This window comes from Elgaria multicarinata, chromosome 23 (genome assembly GCF_023053635.1).
Source record: "Elgaria multicarinata webbii isolate HBS135686 ecotype San Diego chromosome 23, rElgMul1.1.pri, whole genome shotgun sequence".
Classification (NCBI taxonomy): domain Eukaryota; kingdom Metazoa; phylum Chordata; class Lepidosauria; order Squamata; family Anguidae; genus Elgaria; species Elgaria multicarinata.
In genome coordinates this window covers 5,692,466-5,712,179 of record NC_086193.1, presented here as the reverse complement: position 1 = coordinate 5,712,179, position 19,714 = coordinate 5,692,466, and the positions used below count along the sequence as shown (strand labels likewise).

Genomic DNA, 19,714 nt, shown 5'->3' with positions numbered 1-19,714 from the left:
GTTCTCAAGGCAGCTCAAGCATGGATGCTCTCCGTTGACCTTGGGAGCTACAAAGCAGCCTGGGGAAGGAGGCAGCTCTCCCGGGACATTCAGTGGTGGTTTTAAGCAGGGTGGATTTGATTTAAATCATGATTTAAATTAGGGCTGTGCACGGACACACACACCCCGAACTGCTTCGTGGCCTGATCTGGAATTTCCAGATTGGGCCCGAACCACTTCGAGTCAATCCGCCCATCCCCCGCTCCACGGAGCGAGATCTGGAGGGACGGATCGAGATTTTGCCCCCCTTTCCTACTTACTTGCCTCCGTGGCGGACGGCGGAGGCAGGTAAGTGGGGAAGGGAGGACAAAATGGGGGTTGATGAGCCAAACTCCCCCCCCCCCCCCGCCCACTTACCGCAGTCCGTCGCGGGCTTCAATCGAGGCCCTGGCTTGAAGCTGGAAGAGGAGGCCACGGCCTCTTCAGGCTTGAAGCCGGGGCCTCAATTGAAGCCTGCAACGGACACAGGTAAGCCCTCCTCCCCCTGCCCCATTACCTGGTTCCATCACCACACAGACTGCAGCGGCGCCAGGTCAGTCCCCCTCGCCCCCCCCCCCTTACCTGCGTCTAGAGCTCTGGATTGAGGTGAAACGCTTCGCCATGATCCGCAGCTCCCCCGACCTGATCCCTCTCCGCCTTCGGCGGAGGCGAATCAGGCCGCTCCGCTATCACTTCTACGATCCGAAGCGAAGCGGAGCACAGCTCTAATTTAAATCACAATTTAAATCACTACGCAGAAAGACTCGATTTAATCCTGTGACTCCCCCCCCCCCCACACACAAAAAGTGCACTCTTCCTCGCTACATTTTACACAACTCTAGAGTTACCAAAGACTCATTCTCACTGGTATAATCTTAATATTTACAACCAGATGAAGGTTTCATTTTTAGAATAGCAACTTTTCAGATTAGTTTTACAGTTTTATAAAAAAAAAAACACCACTGATTTGGTGATACTATTAGAAACACATCCTAGCTAGATAATTACGAAATTACTGCGAGGTCGGAAGGAGAAAAATAATCTTACAGAAACCTCTGGAAGAGCATGACACTGTGAATGGATTCATGGAATTCATTTACCCCAAAATTTAAACATTGCATGAATATACAGCCTCGTGCGACACCATTAAAAACGAATCCTTATTTAACGATGAATAACCTTTGGACTATAATGTACCTTAAATAGAAAACTATCTTTAGGTAGATTTTTCCTCGAAAAGCATTTTATTTAAAAAAATCCGATTTAATTTTTTTAAAAAAATCTGATTTTTTTTAAAAAAAATCGTTGGTTTTTATCCACCCTGGTTTAAAGTCATGGGAGCTAGCACCCTGGACCAACAGAAGAGGCTCAAAAAATGTGGTCTTCACCTGTACGGAAACCCGCAAGGCCCTGGCTTTGAAGATCACCCCTCTATCCATAACCCAACCCCCATTCCCTATTGGACCAATGGAAGAGGCTCAGAAAATGTGGTCTTCGCCTGTACGGAAACCCGCAAGGCCCTCGCTTTGAAGATCCCCCCTCTATCCATAACCCAACCCCCATTCCCTATTGGACCAATGGAAGAGGCTCAGAAAATGTGGTCTTCACCTGTACGGAAACCCGCAAGGCCCTAGCTTTGAAGATCCCCCCTCTATCCATAACCCAACCCCCATTCCCTATTGGACCAATGGAAGAGGCTCAGAAAATGTGGTCTTCACCTGTACGGAAACCCGCAAGGCCCTAGCTTTGAAGATCCCCCCTCTATCCATAACCCAACCCCCATTCCCCATTCCGAACGCCCGAATAGCATCAGTAGGGGATCACATCCGCCGAGGCACCGTTCCAGGGCTGCCCCCCAGGGCAAGTCAGGCTGCGAGAGCTCAGACCCCCACCCCACCCCCGCGGGAGGGAGGGAGGGAGCAAAGGGACTTTTGAGCTTGGTCTGCCCCCCCCCCCAGGTGCCCCGAATTTCTCCTCCGCTGCGAGTGTCTCTAACGCTTGGCCGTGCATGTGAGCATTTAACTCTCCTTCCTCGGAACCCGCCCGACAGGTGCACCTCGGCAGGTTTAACCGTTTCCGTCTGCCCCCTTCCGGGGGGGGGGGTCGCTGCTCTTCCAGTAAAGAATCACCAAGTGTTTTCTCCTCTGCTCTTGTGTTGCGATGCTGAAATCCCTTTGTGTTCCTTTCTCTCTAACGCCCCCTCTCCCACTTTTTCGGCTGTCATAACATGTATAACTTTATTATTTTCCTTGTCTACGTTCTCTCTTCTCCTCCCTCTCTGTCCCCCTCCCCTGCTTTCCTACAGACAGACCCCAGCCGTGACCTCTCGGTGGTTCCCACCCTCTATCTTGTACTTGCTGCTTGCTCAGAGAGACAGAAAACTTCAGGGGGGGCGGGGGGGGAGGGAGGGAAGGAAGGAAAGAAAGAACAGTCCGTGAGCGAAAGAGTTGGGCGCATTGTCCTCTAGCCTTGGTCTCCTGTGCTTGTACTTAATTTTTTTTAAACACACACACACACACACACACACACACACAACAACAACATTACAATACTAATGTTGAGGTACTAGTTCCTCTCTATTCGGCCCTGGTTAGGCCTCATCTAGAGTATTGCGTCCAGTTCTGGGCTCCACAATTCAAGAAGGACGCAGACAAGCTGGAGCGTGTTCAGGGGATGATCAGGGGTCTGGAAACAAAGCCCTATGAGGAGAGACTGAGGCCATAGCTAGACCTAAGGTTTATCCCTGGATCGTTCAGGGGTCAAACCTGTTCATCTAGGTGACACACAGGGGATCCAGTGCTCAGGCAGGGGCGAATCCTGGATGATCCCAGGATAAACCTTAGGTCTAGCTATGGCCTGAAAGAACTGGGCATGTTTAGCCTGGAGAAGAGAAGATTGAGGGGAGACATGATAGCACTCTTCAAATACTTGAAAGGTTGTCACACAGAGGAGGGCCAGGATCTCTTCTCGATCCTCCCACAGTGCAGGACACGGAATAATGGACTCAAGTTAAAGGAAGCCAGATTCCGGCTGGACATCAGGAAAAACTTCCTGACTGTTAGAGCAGTGTGACGGTGGAATCAGTGACCTAGGAAGGTGGTGGGCTCTCCCACACTGGAGGCATTCAAGAGGCAGCTGGACAACCATCTGTCAGGGATGCTTTAAGGTGGATTCCTGCATTGAGCAGGGGGTTGGACTAGATGGCCTTGTAGACCCCTTCCAACTCTGCTATTCTATGATTCTATGATTCTATGACTATTTGCAGATCAGCAAAGTTGTGCCTTAACCCAGCCGGCAGTTCTGGCCCGCCTGTTTTCCTACATCCTCTTAGTGGATATTTCTGAGGCCTGGGTGTTTCAGGAGGGAGTGGGTCTTGCCTGGCGCGGTGCGTGTTTCCAAGGGCTGGCCGTCACCTAGTCCCAAGAAAGGCTGCCTATAACTCTTTTCAGCCTTGTCCACAAACGCCATAGTGATTGAGGAAGTTGTGGGGTGGGGGCGTGGGCTAGACACTTGTTTATGCCTTCTACACCAACCACCTGTCAGGGATGCTTTAGGGTGGATTCCTGCATTGAGCAGGGGGGGGTTGGACTAGATGGCCTTATAGGCCCCTTCCAACTCTACGATTCTATGATTCTACACACTAGAGCGGAGACAGTGGTTTGATAGAGCTTTAAAAGTGAGTCTCCACTGCCCGGCCCAGATGGTCTTGCGTGGTCCCCAGTTGAGAGTTTTTCTCCACCTCCGTCGTCTTGGTCCGGTTAGGGTTGCTTTGCCAAGAGAGGTGACCTGGGCAATTCGTTGCAACAACAACGCATTATTTATATTATTTATTTATTTATTTTATTGCATTTCTATACCGCCCAATAGCCGAAGCGGTTCCCTTCCCTTTGCTCTGTTTAGAATCAAGATACAGAGAGCAATCGAATACAAATCCCACCCACCCACCCCAGTTTGAAGCCGAGGATTTCCTCGCTGCAGTACCCACAATATTTGCCCTATTTCTTAATTCACACAATTTATTTGTTTATTTTTATTTATTTTTAAAAACAATTCTAACCCGCCTCTCCATCTTGATCGAGGCGGGGGAACGACAACAGCATAAAACACACAAAACATTAATCAAAACACAATATACATTGTTTAAACTTCCTAAAAACATCCTAAAAGCCTCCCAAAATTCCACTGGACTGGCCTGCCGGAAGAGTTCAGTCTTGATAGCTTTCTTAAATGCTAAATTTGTCGCGACAATTTTAAACGCTAAATTTGTCGCGACAATTTTAAACGCTAAAATTGTCGCGACAATTTTAAACGCTAAATTTGTCGCGCCAATTTTAAACGCTAAATTTGCCGCGACAATTCTAAACGCTAGATTTGTCGCGACAATTCTAAACGCTAAATTTGTCGCGACAATTCTAAACGCTAAATTTGTCGCGACAATTTTAAACGCTAAATTTGTCGCGACAATTTTAAACGCTAAATTTGTCGCGACAATTCTAAACGCTAAATTTGTCGCGACAATTCTAAACGCTAAATTTGCCGCGACAATTCTAAATGCTAAATTTATCGCGACTATTCTAAATGCTAAATTTATCGCGACAATTCTAAATGCTAAATTTATCGCGACAATTCCAAATGCTAAATTTTATCGCGACAATTTTAAATGCTAAATGTATCGCAACAATTCTAAATGCTAAATTTATCACAACCATTTCAGCTCCAGTTGGTCATGCGTGTTTTGAAGTGAAGCCTGACTGCACTTCAAAGCAATGGCTACCTTTGCAACCTAATCCTCTGCCTATTTACTCAGAAGTAAGTTCCGCTGCGCTCAATGGGATTTACTCCCAAGCAAGCGTTCGTACCGTTAGAGCCTTGATGTAACAAAATCGCTACTTCGCTAACTTTTTAAGCATAACTCCAAAAAACAATTTAAAAATAGGCTGAGTTTTAAAAGTTAACGTTTTGAATTTATAAAGCAGCCAGAATGTCAAAGTTGATTGAAACTTTGTTCTGGGTCTCCGTTGTACTGCCTGGCATGTTCCAGTGGGACGTGGGCTCTCTGGTCCGGTGTGAAATTGACCACCAGGACTATGTGCAAGGCAGGTGTTAAGAGGGACGTTGTCAAGGAAAGTTTAGAATTTCTGTCTTGGCTGGTTTGGGATATTAAAAGCCAAGATAAAGGAGCTGTGCTGGGTGGGGTGAAGAGGTACTTGGTTTGGCGAGGTCATTTTGAGCTCTTTGATAGTACAGAGATGTGAAGGCCCAGGAAAAAGAGAAATTTTCAGAAAGGAGAATGGTTTCCCCACCCCCTGTCTTTTTCCAAGGAGCATTTTTCTTTTCCCCCCCCAAAAAAAAAATAATAAAAAAACCACAATTGAACAGCTTTGGATTATGAAATATTTCCTTTTAGAATTTAAGACAGAATACTTATGCATTGTTAGCCAGCCTTTATTCCCCACAAAATGATTTCTAAAAACTATGTAATAAGAACGCTTCTATAGAAAGTGTTCAGAGGAGGGCAACCAGGATGATCAGGGGTCTGGAAACAAAGCCCTAGGAGGAGAGACTGAAAGAACTGGGCATGTTGAGCCTGGAGAAGAAAAGATTGAGGGGAGACATGAGAGCACTCTTCAAAGACTTAAAAGGTTGTCACACAGAGGAGGGCCAGGATCTCTTCTCGATCCTCCCAGAGTGCAGGACACGGAATAACAGGCTCAAGTGACAGGAAGCCAGATTCTGGCTGGACATCAGGAAAAACCTCCTGGTTATTAGAGCAGTGTGACAATGGAACCAAATACCTAGGGAGGTTGTGGGCTCTCCCACACTAGAGGCCTTCAAGAGGCAGCTGGACAACCATCTGTCAGGGATGCTTTAAGGTGGATTCCTGCATTGAGCAGGGGGTTGGACTAGATGGCCTTATAGACCCCTTCCAACTCTACGATTCTATGAAAGGCTAGAGATGTAAAATGCCTGGAAATAATGAAGCCATGGGGGGGAAATGTTTTTTTATGCTCAGTTTCCCAACCTGTGACCAGAGTCGCCATTGCGCATTCTTGACCATTTGGGTTTTGTTCTGTAGGGTTCTATTCTGTGTTTCTAACACTGTAGCAGTCATTTAATGGACTTCTAATCTAGTCAGACATTAATTTCAAAGTAAACTGAATTTTGCTTTTAAAAGTTTTAAAACATTACAATAATTTTTCATGAGTAAGCGAAGTTACACCTAAAATTACTTTAGGAACAGAATGTTTGCTTTATATTCCTAAAGCAGCCCTCTCCAGCCTGGCACCCTCTGGATATTTTGGACTACAGTGCCCGGCATTCCAGACTGTTGACCCTGCTGCCTGAGGCTGATGGGAGCTGAAGTCCAAAATACCTGGAAGGCACCAGGTTGGGGAAAGCAACCAAGTGACTTTAGATCTGTAAAGAGCCCTGAACAAAAGTATTGCTAATTTTTCCATTTCCCCCGAAGTTTGATTTTTTGTGGGTGGGGTATCTTTTTCCCCCGTGGTCTCACAATTTCCGGAAATTTTGCATGTCTTTATCGGGGATAAGGGTATCTTCTGCAGCTTAGGGCAGTTGGAAATTAATAGAGGACACACACATACACATCCAAACGCTGCTTCCCTGGACTTGTAAGATACCAGTCGTATATCCCAGGCTGTCTGGGTTCCCATCAAGAACCGTTTCGTTAGGAAACATGTCTTAAAAGAGAGGTGTCCCACCAGACCTTGCATCACTTCGTTTTCTATCTTCCTTTCATGTACGAAGTGGTTAAGCTGAGCCGGATTCGAGTCTCTCTCCAAATCCGCCAGTTCAAGTCAGTTACGCCTGTTTGTGCAATTGGGGTGGGTGGGTTTGCTCTGGGGGAGAAGGCCATCCCAGTTTAACCCCACATTTCTTGGGTGCAATGGGGCTAGGGAAAGGGAGCAGGTCAAGAGGAGGTGGACGCTTTGGGTTAAGTCTTGTCAAGAGCGTAAGGTGCTGCCAACGCTCACGGTTGCTTTATTATTATTATTATTATTATTATTATTATTTATTTATATAGCACCATCAGTGTACATGGTGCTGTACAGAGTAAAACAGTAAATAGCAAGACCCTGCCGCATAGGCTTACAATCTAATAAAATCATAGTAAAACAATAAGGAGGGGAAGAGAATGCAAACAGGCACAGGGTAGGGTAAGCAGGCACAGGGTAGGGTCAAACTAACCCTTTGCCAGTCTCGGCCGTGCTTAGAATCCCCGGGCGCCATTTTGCCTGGTTGTGTGGCTAGAAAGAGTTGCCCCATGGGGGTGGATCTGGGCTATTTTGTCTATGTTTGCTTTTAAGGGGTGCTTCAGGCACTAGGTACGGACACTCCAAGAAAGCATAATGGCCTCTAGGTGCAGGGAACGCTTATCAAATTTGCAGATGACACAAAATTGGGTGGGATAGCTAATACCCTGGGAGACAGAAACAAACTTCAAAGTGATCTTGATAGGCTGGAGTGCTGGGCTGAAAACAACAGAATGAAATTTAATAGGGATAAATGCCAAGTTCTACATTTAGGGAATAGAAACCAAAGGCACAGTTACAAGATGGGGGATACTTGGCTCAGCAATACTACAAATGAGAAGGATCTTGGAATTGTTGTAGATCGCAAGCTGAATATGAGTCAACAGTGTGATGTGGCTTCAAGAAAGGCCAATGGGTATTTTGGGCTGCATTAATAGAAGTATAGCTTCCAAAATGTGAGGTACTGGTTCCTCTCCATTTGGCCCTGGTTAGGCCTCATCTAGAGTATTGCGTCCAGTTCTGGGCTCCACAATTCAAGAAGGACTCAGACAAGCTGGAGCGTGTTCAGAGGAGGGCAACCAGGATGATCAGGGGTCTGGAAACAAAGCCCTATGAAGAGAGACTGAAAGAACTGGGCATGTTTAGCCTGGAGAAGAGAAGATTGAGGGGAGACATGATAGCACTCCTCAAATCCTTGAAAGGTTGTCCCACAGAGTTGGGCCAGGATCTCTTCTCGATCCTCCCAGAGTGCAGGACACGGAATCATGGGCTCAAGTTACAGGAAGCCAGATTCCAGCTGGACATCAGGAAAAACTTCCTGACCGTTAGAACAGTACGACAATGGAACCAATGACCTAGGGAGGTTGTGGGCTCTCCCACACTAGAGGCCTTCAAGAGGCAGCCATCTGTCAGGAATGCTTTAAGGTGGATTCTTTCATTGAGCAGGGGGTTGGACTCGATGGTCGCCCCTTCCAACTCTACTATTCTATGATTCTATGATCTGGGCCATTTTGCGTGTGTTTGCTTTTAAGGGGTGCTTCAGGCACTAGGCACAGACAGCACAGGAAAGCATAACAGCCTCTAGACATGTAGACAAGAATGTGTGAAGATTTACGCTTGTACCCCTTTTCTAAGGAGAACCTGCGTTCTCTATACAAGCTTTTGAAATGATGCCATGTGTGTACATGTGCTCTTTCTGGCAAATAATTGCATCATCATCATCATTATTCATAATAGTTTGTCCACATCTTAGTTCGCGGGAGGCCCACGTTTGTTGCCATTTTTTCTTAATAGTGCCTGTACAGTCCAAGGCTTGTTGCTTTGGAATGTTCTGGCACTCTAACCTTTTCGGTGGTGGCCCCCCCCTCCCCAATTCTGAAAAATAAATTTAACAGGAAATCGGCACTCAAGGAGTTTGACAAATGAGTCTACGCGCTTGTTCAGGTGACACGCGAAGCCATAGTTCGGCCGCTAACACTTTTGCAACAAATGGTTAGTGACTGTCTAAACCGTGGTTATGTAGCCGCTGTGGTTAGGAATGGTTCACACAACAGGCTAAGCCGTGATGTTTTGCTGAAAAGGCTTAACCACCCTGGCTGAGTGTGTGGCGTCTGAACAGCTGCCCAGTTCAAAAACAAGGGGATTTGGGTTTTAAAATATAGGCCACGTTTGCACAAAACGCTAAGCAAGAATTCCAGAGATTCCTGGTTTATTGCTTCTGCTGCTAAACAAACCAGGAATAGGCCCACAAGAAAAGGGCTTTGATCAGCATAACCGTGGCTGCTCTCAAGTGGCAAAGGAGAGGTGCAACTGAAGAGTTGTGGTTCCACCAGAATGGGGGGTCACTATGACCCACTGAGGAAATTAGATGATTTGTATTCATTTAAATAGTAGTACAACTATTGGCCACTGGAAAGGCGGCAGGTTTTAAGGGTAACACTGCCCTAAGCGTCTGGCAGCTCCTTACCTCTGAGGTGTAACGAAAGGGTTCTCCCCGCTCTCATTTGGCTCCCACCATCTTGGCTTGTAGCTGCTGTGCACATTTTTCCACCACACCTTGGCACCGTCCCCCACCCCACCCCACTCCCTCTACCCTGCCCCCCACCCCAAAGTCACTACTTTGCTCCCTGACTAACCCCTGTGGTGCTGTGTGAACCCAGCAGTACGGATGAGGCGCTGTCACTGGAGGACAAAGATCTGAGGGACCGGGAGAGGCGGATGGCAAATAACGCCAGGGAGAGGGTGCGCGTACGGGACATTAACGAGGCCTTTAAAGAGCTGGGACGCATGTGCCAGGTGCACTTAAAAACTGACAAAGCGCAGACCAAACTCATCATTCTTCAGCAAGCAGTGCAAGTCATTCTAGGCTTGGAGCAGCAAGTACGAGGTATGGTGCCACCCCGAGGTCACTCGCGCGCGTGTGGGCGGTCGGTCGGTCTCCGTGTCCCTGCGTCTCCGCACATGTGCTTGCTCGCATGCGCGACTCTGCCTATCCCTTCAACCCTTTTGCTCTGGGTGCCGGGTTGAGTTAGTTCGTTGGCTTGTACGCCGCTCTGTTCGTTGCAATGTCGCAGGAGCGGAGTTGATTCCAAAGGGTAGCCTGGCAAACGGTTCTTCATCGGCCTAGTCTGCTACGTGGCTCCAGACGTTTAAGAAAATGAAAAAAGAGGAGTAGCCTTCATGTAGAGTCGGTAAGAAAAAGGACCTAAGGGATACGGTTCAATTGCCTACATTAACAAGAAGTATCCAGCAATTGTTCAATAATATGTATTTTACACACTCATCAGTGAATATCACAACTCCCAAACACAGTCCATAGAGAGGTGGTTGTTTTTATGCTCTTCATGGTTTTAATACTCTTCATGGTTTTAAATACATACATACATAAATAAATAAATAAATAAATAGTCCGTCTTTTGAACAAGGGGTTCTCTTTTGTCCCCACCCCATGCGGTTACAGCACCGCGCCCCCCAGGGACTGTTTGAAGCGACAAACAGTGCTATACCACTGAAGAAGATTTATATTGAAACGGAACTCACAATCCGGAATGACCGTTTTGATTGTTGATGGATATGGTTGTGTCGCTGCTATGTTCATTTGGACTGTATTATGATTCATTATGGATTTGATTGACACGCACTTTGATTGTACATTTATATCTGCAATCTTGACCGTCCGTTATTGTCTGTAAATTGGACTATGGTTTGGAGTTGTGATATTCACCGATTAGTGTGTAAATACATATTTATTGAACAACAGTTGTTGGATATTTCTTGTTTAATATAGGAAATTGAACCATATCCCTTAAGTCCAGACGTTTAAGGCCAGGCGGGTGGGGGTCGGAATCTCTCTCTGAACTGTTTTCCTCTTCAAACCAAAAGGAATCGATTTCTCTTCCCCCTTACTGGGACACGTCTCATGCTTCCATAGCCTGCATCTCTTCCTTCTCTCTGTTTTTCTCTCTCGTGCTTCTTGGGAAAGGGGAAGGGGGGGGCTTTTGCAAGGGACTTGCCCGACGTGGGTTTCTCCTCCTTCCCATGGCGTGTGTCTTTTCCCGTTTCCTCAGAACGTAATCTAAACCCCAAGGCAGCCTGCTTGAAACGGCGCGAAGAGGAGAAAGTGTCTGGTGTGGTGGGAGACCCCCAGATGGCGCTTTCGGCATCTCATCCAGGTCTCGGAGACGGGCACAACCCCGTGGGACATATGTAAAGGTACCGTCTCTGGGGCCCTGTTGGGGGTTTCCTCAGAACGTTGAGCTCCTGCACAGCAGTGACAGAAGTGTCTAGCAGCTAGTTCCTGAAGCAGCTAATGGTTGATATGTTGGTGCGAGAGGCAGGAAATCCGGACATTGGAGTGCCACCACAGAGAAGGCCCCGGTACTCTGATGCTAAGGGGGGCATAAAACAACCCCCGAATCTGATCTTAATACATGGGCAGACTTGTTCGGGAGAAGGTGGTGTTCCATGACATTCCTGTGGTTGATGCCTGGACGATGAAGTCATAACTGACCACAGTCTGAGTCTCACCTAGCCTAAAGCAGATAGACAGGCAGACTGATAGATAGGCGCGCGCACGCACACACATTGCGCCCCTTCAGAAGACACCTTAAACCATGGCTTTAACCATGCTGGTTAAGCCAGAAAGCCAGGCCGTGTTCAGAAGACACCTTAAACCATGGCTTTAACCATGCTGGTTAAGCCAGAAAGCCAGGCCATGTTCAGAAGACACCTTAAACCATGGCTTTAACTAGGGTGACCCTATGAAAAGGAGGACAGGGCTCCTGTATCTTTAACAGTTGTATTGAAAAGGGAATTTCAGCAAGTGTCATTTGTATATATGGGGAACCTGGTGAAATTTTCTCTTCATCACAACAGTTAAAGCTGCAGGTGCCCTGCCCGCTTTTAAATCTGGTCACTCTAGTATAGCTCCTGCAGCTTTAACTGTGGTGATGAAGAGGGAATTTCACCAGATTCTCCATTTATACATATAACACCTGCTGAAATTCCCTGTTCTATGCAACTGTTAAAGATACAGGAGCCCTGTCCTCCTTTTCATAGGGTCACCCTACTTTAACCACGGTGAATAAGGCTTTTTGCTTTATTCACCATGGTTAAAGCCATGGTTTAACGTGTCTTCTGAACGGGGCCACTATTTAAAGCAGCAAACTTCATTTCAGATAAGTTTATTCCTGAAGCCAGAAAAATACAGTTAATCACTTAGACATCTATTAAAATCCTAAAGCAAAATGTTTTGGCTTCCACTTTCTCCAGCTACAAAGCGCCCCATAACCAAGGGGGAGTTATAGAACAGCAAAGATGGAATATTCCAAGGCGTGGCATATCCCGTGGATGAGTGACGCCAGGTGTTATGTCCCAGGTTAAGACCATGTGGTGTTAAGTTGTTTCTATATCCAGCAGACCAACCTGGCATTGAATAGCACTACAAGACAGGAGGGCCCAGTAGATGGGCTTCCAGGTACATGAAAGCTAGAGAAGGGAGTGTGGTTGGAAGGGGAACAGCGTATAAGCATCTGTAACCCTTCTGACCCCCTGCTCCAGCCATATCTCCCTCCCGACAATTGTCTGAACTGAACTGCTTTGCAACCAGTTCCAATTGGTTTTGTTAAGACTGACAGAGGAGGGCCAGGATCTCTTCTCGATCCTCCCAGAGTGCAGGACACGGAATAATGGGCTCAAGCTACAGGAAGCCAGATTCCGGTTGAACAGCAGGAAAAACTTCCTGACTGTTAGAGCAGTGTGACAAAACAGGAAAAACATCCCGACTGTTAGAGCAGTACGGCAATGGAACCTATCACCTAGGGAGGTTGTGGGCTCTCCCACACTAGGCACATTCAAGAGGCAGCTGGACAGCCATCTGTCAGGGATGCTTTGAGGTGGATTCCTGCACTGAGGGGGGGTACGGGTTGGACTCGATGGCCTTAGAGGCCCCTTCCAACTTGACTATTCTATGAGTCTATGAAGATTTGTGGTTCCTGAAACGTCTGTTGCTGTTTTACTTATATCCTGAATAAGACATAGAATATGACATCGGAATCCACCCTAAAGCATCCCTGACAGATGGTTGTCCAGCTGCCTCTTGAATGCTGCTATTATTATTATTATTATTATTATTATTATTATTATTATTATTATAAACGTTTATATCTTGCCCTATATCATTAAGCTCTCAGAGCGGCGTACAGATAAAAGCATACAGTATAAAATAATAAATATGCACAGTTAAAAACAAATTAAACCATGAACCAAGTTAAAACAATATATAATTTAAAGGCAGTTAAAACAATGTGCCAGTGAGTTTAACCATCAAAGGCTTTGTTAAAAAGCCATGTTTTTACTTGGCGTCGAAATGAAATTAGTGTTGGGAGAGACCACAACCTCTCTAGGGGAGGTTCCGGGCATTTGCGTTCAGTGATATGCCCTTGCCAGCGATGTTTTATGTAGTAAGCCAGTCTTAAAGACAACTTTAAACATGGGTCATGTGTAGTACATGGGCTATCTGAAGGAACGCCTCCTTCCATATGAACCTGCCTGGACCCTAAGGTCATCCTCAGGGTCCTTCTCCGCGAGCCCCTGCCAAAGGAAGTGAGGCAGGGGGCTACCAGGAGCAGGGCCTTCTCTGCTGTGGCATCCCGGCTGTGGAATGAGCTCCCTAAGGCGGTTCGCTTGGCACCTACATTATATGCTTTCAGACGCCAAGTGAAGACCTTTTTATTCTCCCAGCATTTGAACAGTCTATAAATACATTTTAACTTGGTGTTTTAAATCTGTAATTTTGCATTGCTGCTGTTTTTATCTGGTTGAGCTTTCAGATTGTATTTTATATGATGGTTTTATACTGTTGTTTTATACTTTGAATGTTTTTAATTTTTGTGAACCGCCCAGAGAGCTCCGGCTATGGGGCGGTATAGAAATGTAATTAATAAATAAGGAATTTATCCAACCCCCTTTTGAAGCCATCCAGATTGGTGGCCATCACCACATCCTGTGGTAGTGAGTTCCATAGTTTAACTATGCGCTGTGAGAAGAAGGACTTCCTTCTGTCTGTCACACCATTGACTAAAATCCATATGACTAATTTAAAAAATGTCTTTTATCTGCTTCCTCATTGGGTGCCAAGTTGCACCCTGGAGAAAAAAAAATGGGAAGAGAAGCAATAAAACTGTTGTTTTATACTTTGAATGTTTTTAATTTTTGTGAACCGCCCAGAGAGCTCCGGCTATGGGGCGGTATAGAAATGTAATTAATAAAGCTCACAAGCTGAATATGAGCCAACAGTGCGATATGGCTGCAAGAAAGGCAAATGCTATTTTGGGCTGCATTAATAGAAGTATAGCTTCCAAATCACGTGAGGTACTGGTTCCTCTCTATTCGGCCCTGGTTAGGCCTCATCTAGAGTATTGCGTCCAGTTCTGGGCTCCACAATTCAAGAAGGACGCAGACAAGCTAGAGCGTGTTCAGAAGAGGGCAACGAGGATGATCAGAGGTCTAGAAACAAAGCCCTATGAAGAGAGACTGAAAGAACTGGGCATGTTTAGCCTGGAGAAGAGAAGATTGAGGGGAGACATGATAGCACTCTTCAAATACTTAAAAGGTTGTCACACAGAGGAGGGCCAGGATCTCTTCTCGATCCTCCCAGAGTGCAGGACACGGAATAACGGGCTCAAGTTAAAGGAAGCCAGATTCCGGCTGGACATCAGGAAAAACTTCCTGACTGTTAGAGCAGTGCGACGGTGGAATCAGCTACCTAGGGAGGTTGTGGGCTCTCCCACACTAGAGGCATTCAAGAGGCAGCTGGACAACCCTCTGTCAGGGATGCTTTAGGGTGGATTCCTGCATTGAGCAGGGGGTTGGACTCGATGGCCTTGTAGGCCCCTTCCAACTCTGCTATTCTATGATTCTATGATTCTATGAAATAAGGAATTTCTCCAACCCCCTTTTGAAGCCATCCAGATTGGTGGCCATCACCACATCCTGTGGTAGTGAGTTCCATCGTTTAACTATGCGCTGTGAGAAGAAGGACTTCCTTCTGTCTGTCACACCATTGACTAAAATCCATATGACTAATTTAAAAAATGTCTTTTATCTGCTTGCTCATTGGGTGCCAAGTTGCACCCTGGAGAAAAAAAAATGGGAAGAGAAGCAGTAAAACTGTTGTTTTATACTTTGAATGTTTTTAATTTTTGTGAACCGCCCAGAGAGCTCCGGCTATGGGGCGGTATAGAAATGTAATAAATAAATAAATAAATAAATAAATAAATAAATAAATAAAATAAAACACATATATGTAAGTGCATATATAGATAGATATCTGAACTTATTCCCCTCCTTGTCTCTTCATAGACAATTTCTTTTCTTCACCTGGAAGCAGACGTCTGTAGGAAGAAGGAAAGGCCGTTTCATCACACACACACACACACACACTCACACACACACAAACACACACACCCGCCGCGTGTCTGCACCAGAAACTGTAGTCCTGTTTAAATACCGACGCACGGCAATGGAAGTTCAGTGTGCTCCTCGAACGTAAAGGAAAAGCAACAACTTTATCAAACAAACTCCAACTACAAAGATTGCCTTAAATGTATATTCTGGAACTGTTAATGCATATTGTTCAGTTACCGAGCGGGATGGGGTGGGGTTGGGTGTGACATTACAAGTGGCTTGCGTTCACAAAAGGCCAGCAGAAGAAATTGTGCCTACGCGTTTTTCTTTTCTTTTTTTTAAAAAAAACACAAAACGAAAAACGAGAAGAACATTAGTTACGATTTTTTTTTTTTTTTAATGTAGAACAAACATAGTATAATGCCTTTTTTGGGGTTTTTTTTTTTTTTTTTTTTGGTTTTTTTTTTTAAAAAAGCTTCTTTTGCATATATGTTTTGTAAGCAACAACGAAAAAAAAACGTGTAAAGAGAAAGATAGAGACTTGATTCCCCCCCCCTTTTGCTTTTTTTTCCCTGCTGCTGTTTCTATAGTTAATGTTGCATATTATTTTTTAAATAAGGTCAATCAGAAATATTAAAAGTTCGGATTAAGAGACTGGGTGTTTAAAAACGAAAGAAGAGAGCAGTGGGGTGTGTTTAAGCCGATGACATGAGTTTAGCTAGGCCGGCTAATAAACGCCTTCACTTGGCTAGTAACTTCCATGATAAATCAGGATGTGTTGATATGATCTCTTTTCCTTTCGGCCACTTTGAATATTGGAAGGGTGGCGGTAGGCAACAAAAGGAACCCCTCATTGGTTCTTTTGCCTTTTCATCTCAAAAGGTGCGCCCAGTAGTGATTCTTGAAAGTCTTATATTTTGTCCTACCCACCCGTCTCCCCCTATCCAAATACTTGCGGTCCCAATTGAATGGGAGGTGAACAAACGACCAGCAGAAATAGGTTTGGTTCCTTTTTGCGGGGGCGTCCCAACCGAAGAGGATCATGTCTGTGAAATAGACACGTCGGGATACTGGGGAACGCGGACTCAAAAGCGCAAGGTGGCAGGGACTTGGACGTGCTCAGAAGTGTGTTGCAGACGGAAAACAACTCACCTTTTTTTTTTAAAAAAAAAAAAAGCAGCATCTGATGCGAACAGATGCGGAACAAGAGCGAAAGGTTTGGAGCGACGGCTGCCGGGTTGTAGACGGAACAAAGACCCCTTGGGAGAAAAGAAGAACAAAAGAGGGGCGTGGAGAGTCCCAGCGCTGGAGGGGGGTTTCGGTTGTGATGCATGCACCTCCCAAAGAAGATGGGTGCTGTGCCATCGTTGCGAAGCTCCTGTTTAGATAACGCAACTCCCCGCGGCAGGGTGGTCAAACTGTCCTGTCCCTGAATGACATTCAGGGAGAGCGTCCCCGCTCAGGGTGGACAGAAACAAGGAGAATCGTCACGTCCCTCTACTTCCAGATATGTCACGATAAGGCTGTGCCCACATCGTTTTTGGGGTGGGGTGGGGGCAGTTAACCCACACGGTCTCTCGCCCCTCCACGTGGCCGACTTGGGCTGTGTAACTCTGCAACTTTGGCCTCTCAGGGCCAGAGATTCGGGGCTCGCTCCGGGGGGTGGGGTGATGAAACCTCCAAAGGTGAGGTTGCAAACCTCGGAGCGTCGGCTTTCACAGGTGGAGGAGAGGAGGACGTGGGAGAATGATGCTGCGTGTTCCACCGTTAACTCCATTCCAGCTTATGCTTCCTTGAACGCCAGAAGACAAGCCCAGGGCACGGGGTGGCACCTGGAGGACTTTTTCCTGTGGATCCTGTGGAATTCTTGCCTTGTGGCAGCCTTGGTCCGGCTGTGAAAAGGAGAAGAGGGCCGGTGCCTCCTTTCCAAAGGGGGACTGGCCAGAGGTAGCCAAGTTGCCCCCATCGGTTGTCTTGCTCCGTTGCAGAGTTTTTATTCTCTGACTGTTGGGATGTGGGCATTTGTCTCCATGTTGCCCCTGGGGGAAGTTCCTGAAGGAAGGAAGAGGAAGAAAACCCTACGCACTGCCCGCCCCTGGCCTTGTTCCATCCCTTCCTTTCGCTGCACAGACTGGTTTGGAAAACCGCCACGTGGTTCAACCTGGGTTACAAGCAGCTTTGCGAGGACTGAGCGTGCAGAGGGCAGGGTGTCCGCTCTCCTGTGGATGCGAGAACTCACCCGCCCCATCACCACCCCGGCTGAATATCTCTGCAAAGCAGAACATGTCACGACTTCCATTTAGTGCCAGATCTACCCAAATCTCTTCCCAGGCCACCAGCTCAAAACAAGTTTCTTTTATTTTCTCTCCCTTTTCTTTTTAAAGTCATTCTTTGGTTGTTCTTTTTGCTCTTTCGGTTTTGTTTCATTGTTTGAAAGTATTTCTGTTCTGTCGAAGGGGAAGCTCGCCTTTCTACGGGGTGTATCTACACTACAAACTCTAAGCCAGTTTCAAACCGGTTTATCTAAAGGAATCCTGCAGTGTCATGAGGGTACCAGGAATTCCTTGCAAGGGTCCCCTTTATCCTACCTAAAGGACCCTTCTTCTTAGAGCTACAATTCCCGGAATTCCTGCATTTGGTAGCCGTAATAGCTAAAAACGGGTTTGAAACCAGTTTTAAGTTTGTAATATAGATCTATCCCAAAGAATCTTGGGATATTTATTTTTGTTGGGGAGGGGGGAGGGGGTTGGGGGGGGTTAGGAGACAAGAAGGGACAACCAGCAAAAAAAAAAAAGTCTTAGGGGAAACAGCGTCAGGCGGAAATTTTACTTTTTTGTTTAAAAAATATAGGGGTTCAAGCACTGCAGAGAACAAAATGTAACTTGATTCCTGTTAAGATATATTTTTTTAGGAGGGGCGGGGAGGGCTGTGTATTTTTCAGCCCTTTTAGATTGTTTTGAGGGTTCTTTTTGTTATTGGGGCTTTTTTATATAAAAAAAAATTAAAAATGGGTCCTTGCTTTTTGGGGGGGAGGCCCCAATTCAGCTACAGTTAGCCATGGCTGTGTGTCTCATGGAAACGAATGAGGCACCATAAAGTCCTTTTGCTCTGAGTGGGGTTTTAAGTCATGTCTAACTGTATTTGGATATGGGCCTTGGTGTTTTGCTGCCTACATGTAAATCCAGCTGTACGTAACGGGCTGAGATCCTTGTTATTAAATCAGATACACATTATAGTTTTTAAAGATATATATATAGTATAAATATATATATATATAAATATATGCCTAACCCCAATAAAAAAAAAATGGAAAAAGGAAAAAAGTATTTTGGGGAGGGAACGGGGGCAGGATAGAAGGAAAAAAAAAACATTTTTGGAGCTGAATCACAATTTCTGGGATAGGGGGAACACGGGGGTTAAAATTGTGTTTCCGAGTGCCTCAAAATATGGATTGTGTTCATTTTTTAAGAAAAATAATAATTTTATACAAGTGTCAAGAAGAAGAAAACCCGCTGGCTGGATTATTTGGAATTTTTAAATAATCCTTAACTTTTTTAAAAGTAGAATTTTGAGAACTGTCCTGTATATAACAGTAATGTAGCAATAAATGTGACATTTTATAACAATATTACCTTTTTTTTCTCCCCTCCCCGTATCTGTCTTTCAGATGTTGTATACCTATCAATGAAAAAGTTGTAATAAAGGGTTTACCTTGTACTAAACCTGCTTCTCACTTTTTGCTTCATTCCTGCCCCCGCCTGGGGCGAGTTTTTGAAAATAGATGATGTGAGAATTGCTGCAGTGTAGAGATTTTTTTTAAATTGGGTTTTAAAAATTATTTGTTCACGTTAAATTTGTCTTTTGAATTGCAACACGGTAGACCAAACCACATCAACAGCAAAATGAAGGTACCTTTTTAAAGGAGGAGACATTTAAGCACAAGAAGAAATCAAAAGTGACCGTGTACAAAATCGTAAGATATTATATCGCTTGCCATAAGAAAGCCCTATGAAGAGAGACTGAAAGAACTGGGCATGTTTAGCCTGGAGAAGAGAAGATTGAGGGGAGACATGAGAGCACTCTTCAAATACTTGAAAGGTTGTCACAGAGAGGAGGGCCAGGATCTCTTCTCGATTCTCCCGGAGTGCAGGACATGGAATAACAGGCTCAAGTTATAAGAAGCCAGATTCCAGCTGGACATCAGGAAAAACATCCTGACTGTTAGAGCAGTACGACAATGGAACCAGTGACCTAGGGAGGTTGTGGGCTCTCCCATACTAGAGGCATACAAGATGCAGATGGACAACCATCTGTCAGGGATGCTTTAGGGTGAATTCCTGCATTGAGCAGGGGGTTGGACTCGATGGCCTTATAGAATCATAGAATAGTAGAGTTGGAAGGGGCCTACAAGGCCATCGAGTCCAACCCCCTGCTCAATGCAGGAATCCACCCTAAAGCATCCCTGACAGATGGTTGTCCAGCTGCCTCTTGAAGGCTTCTAGTGTGGAAGAGCCCAC

At 45.7% G+C, this 19,714-nt stretch overlaps 1 protein-coding gene across 17 annotated transcripts in view; it reads left to right on the top strand.

The window, feature by feature from the left end:
- Nucleotides 1-18,919, top strand: part of TCF3 (transcription factor 3) — a 133,748-nt gene extending 114,829 nt beyond the window's left edge. For 9 of the 17 annotated variants that reach the window (XM_063147179.1, XM_063147178.1, XM_063147190.1 and 6 more), the window contains exons 19-20: nt 10,859-11,003; nt 15,153-18,919. In XM_063147179.1, coding sequence (XP_063003249.1) covers nt 10,859-11,001 — 143 coding nt within the window. In that variant the 3' untranslated portion in view covers nt 11,002-11,003; nt 15,153-18,919. Of the gene's footprint in view, nt 1-9,451; nt 9,679-10,858; nt 11,004-15,152 lie in introns of all 17 variants that reach the window. The other 8 variants (XM_063147192.1, XM_063147188.1, XM_063147184.1 and 5 more) reach the window with 2 other exon arrangements.
- The last annotated feature ends 795 nt before the right edge of the window (nt 18,920-19,714 follow it).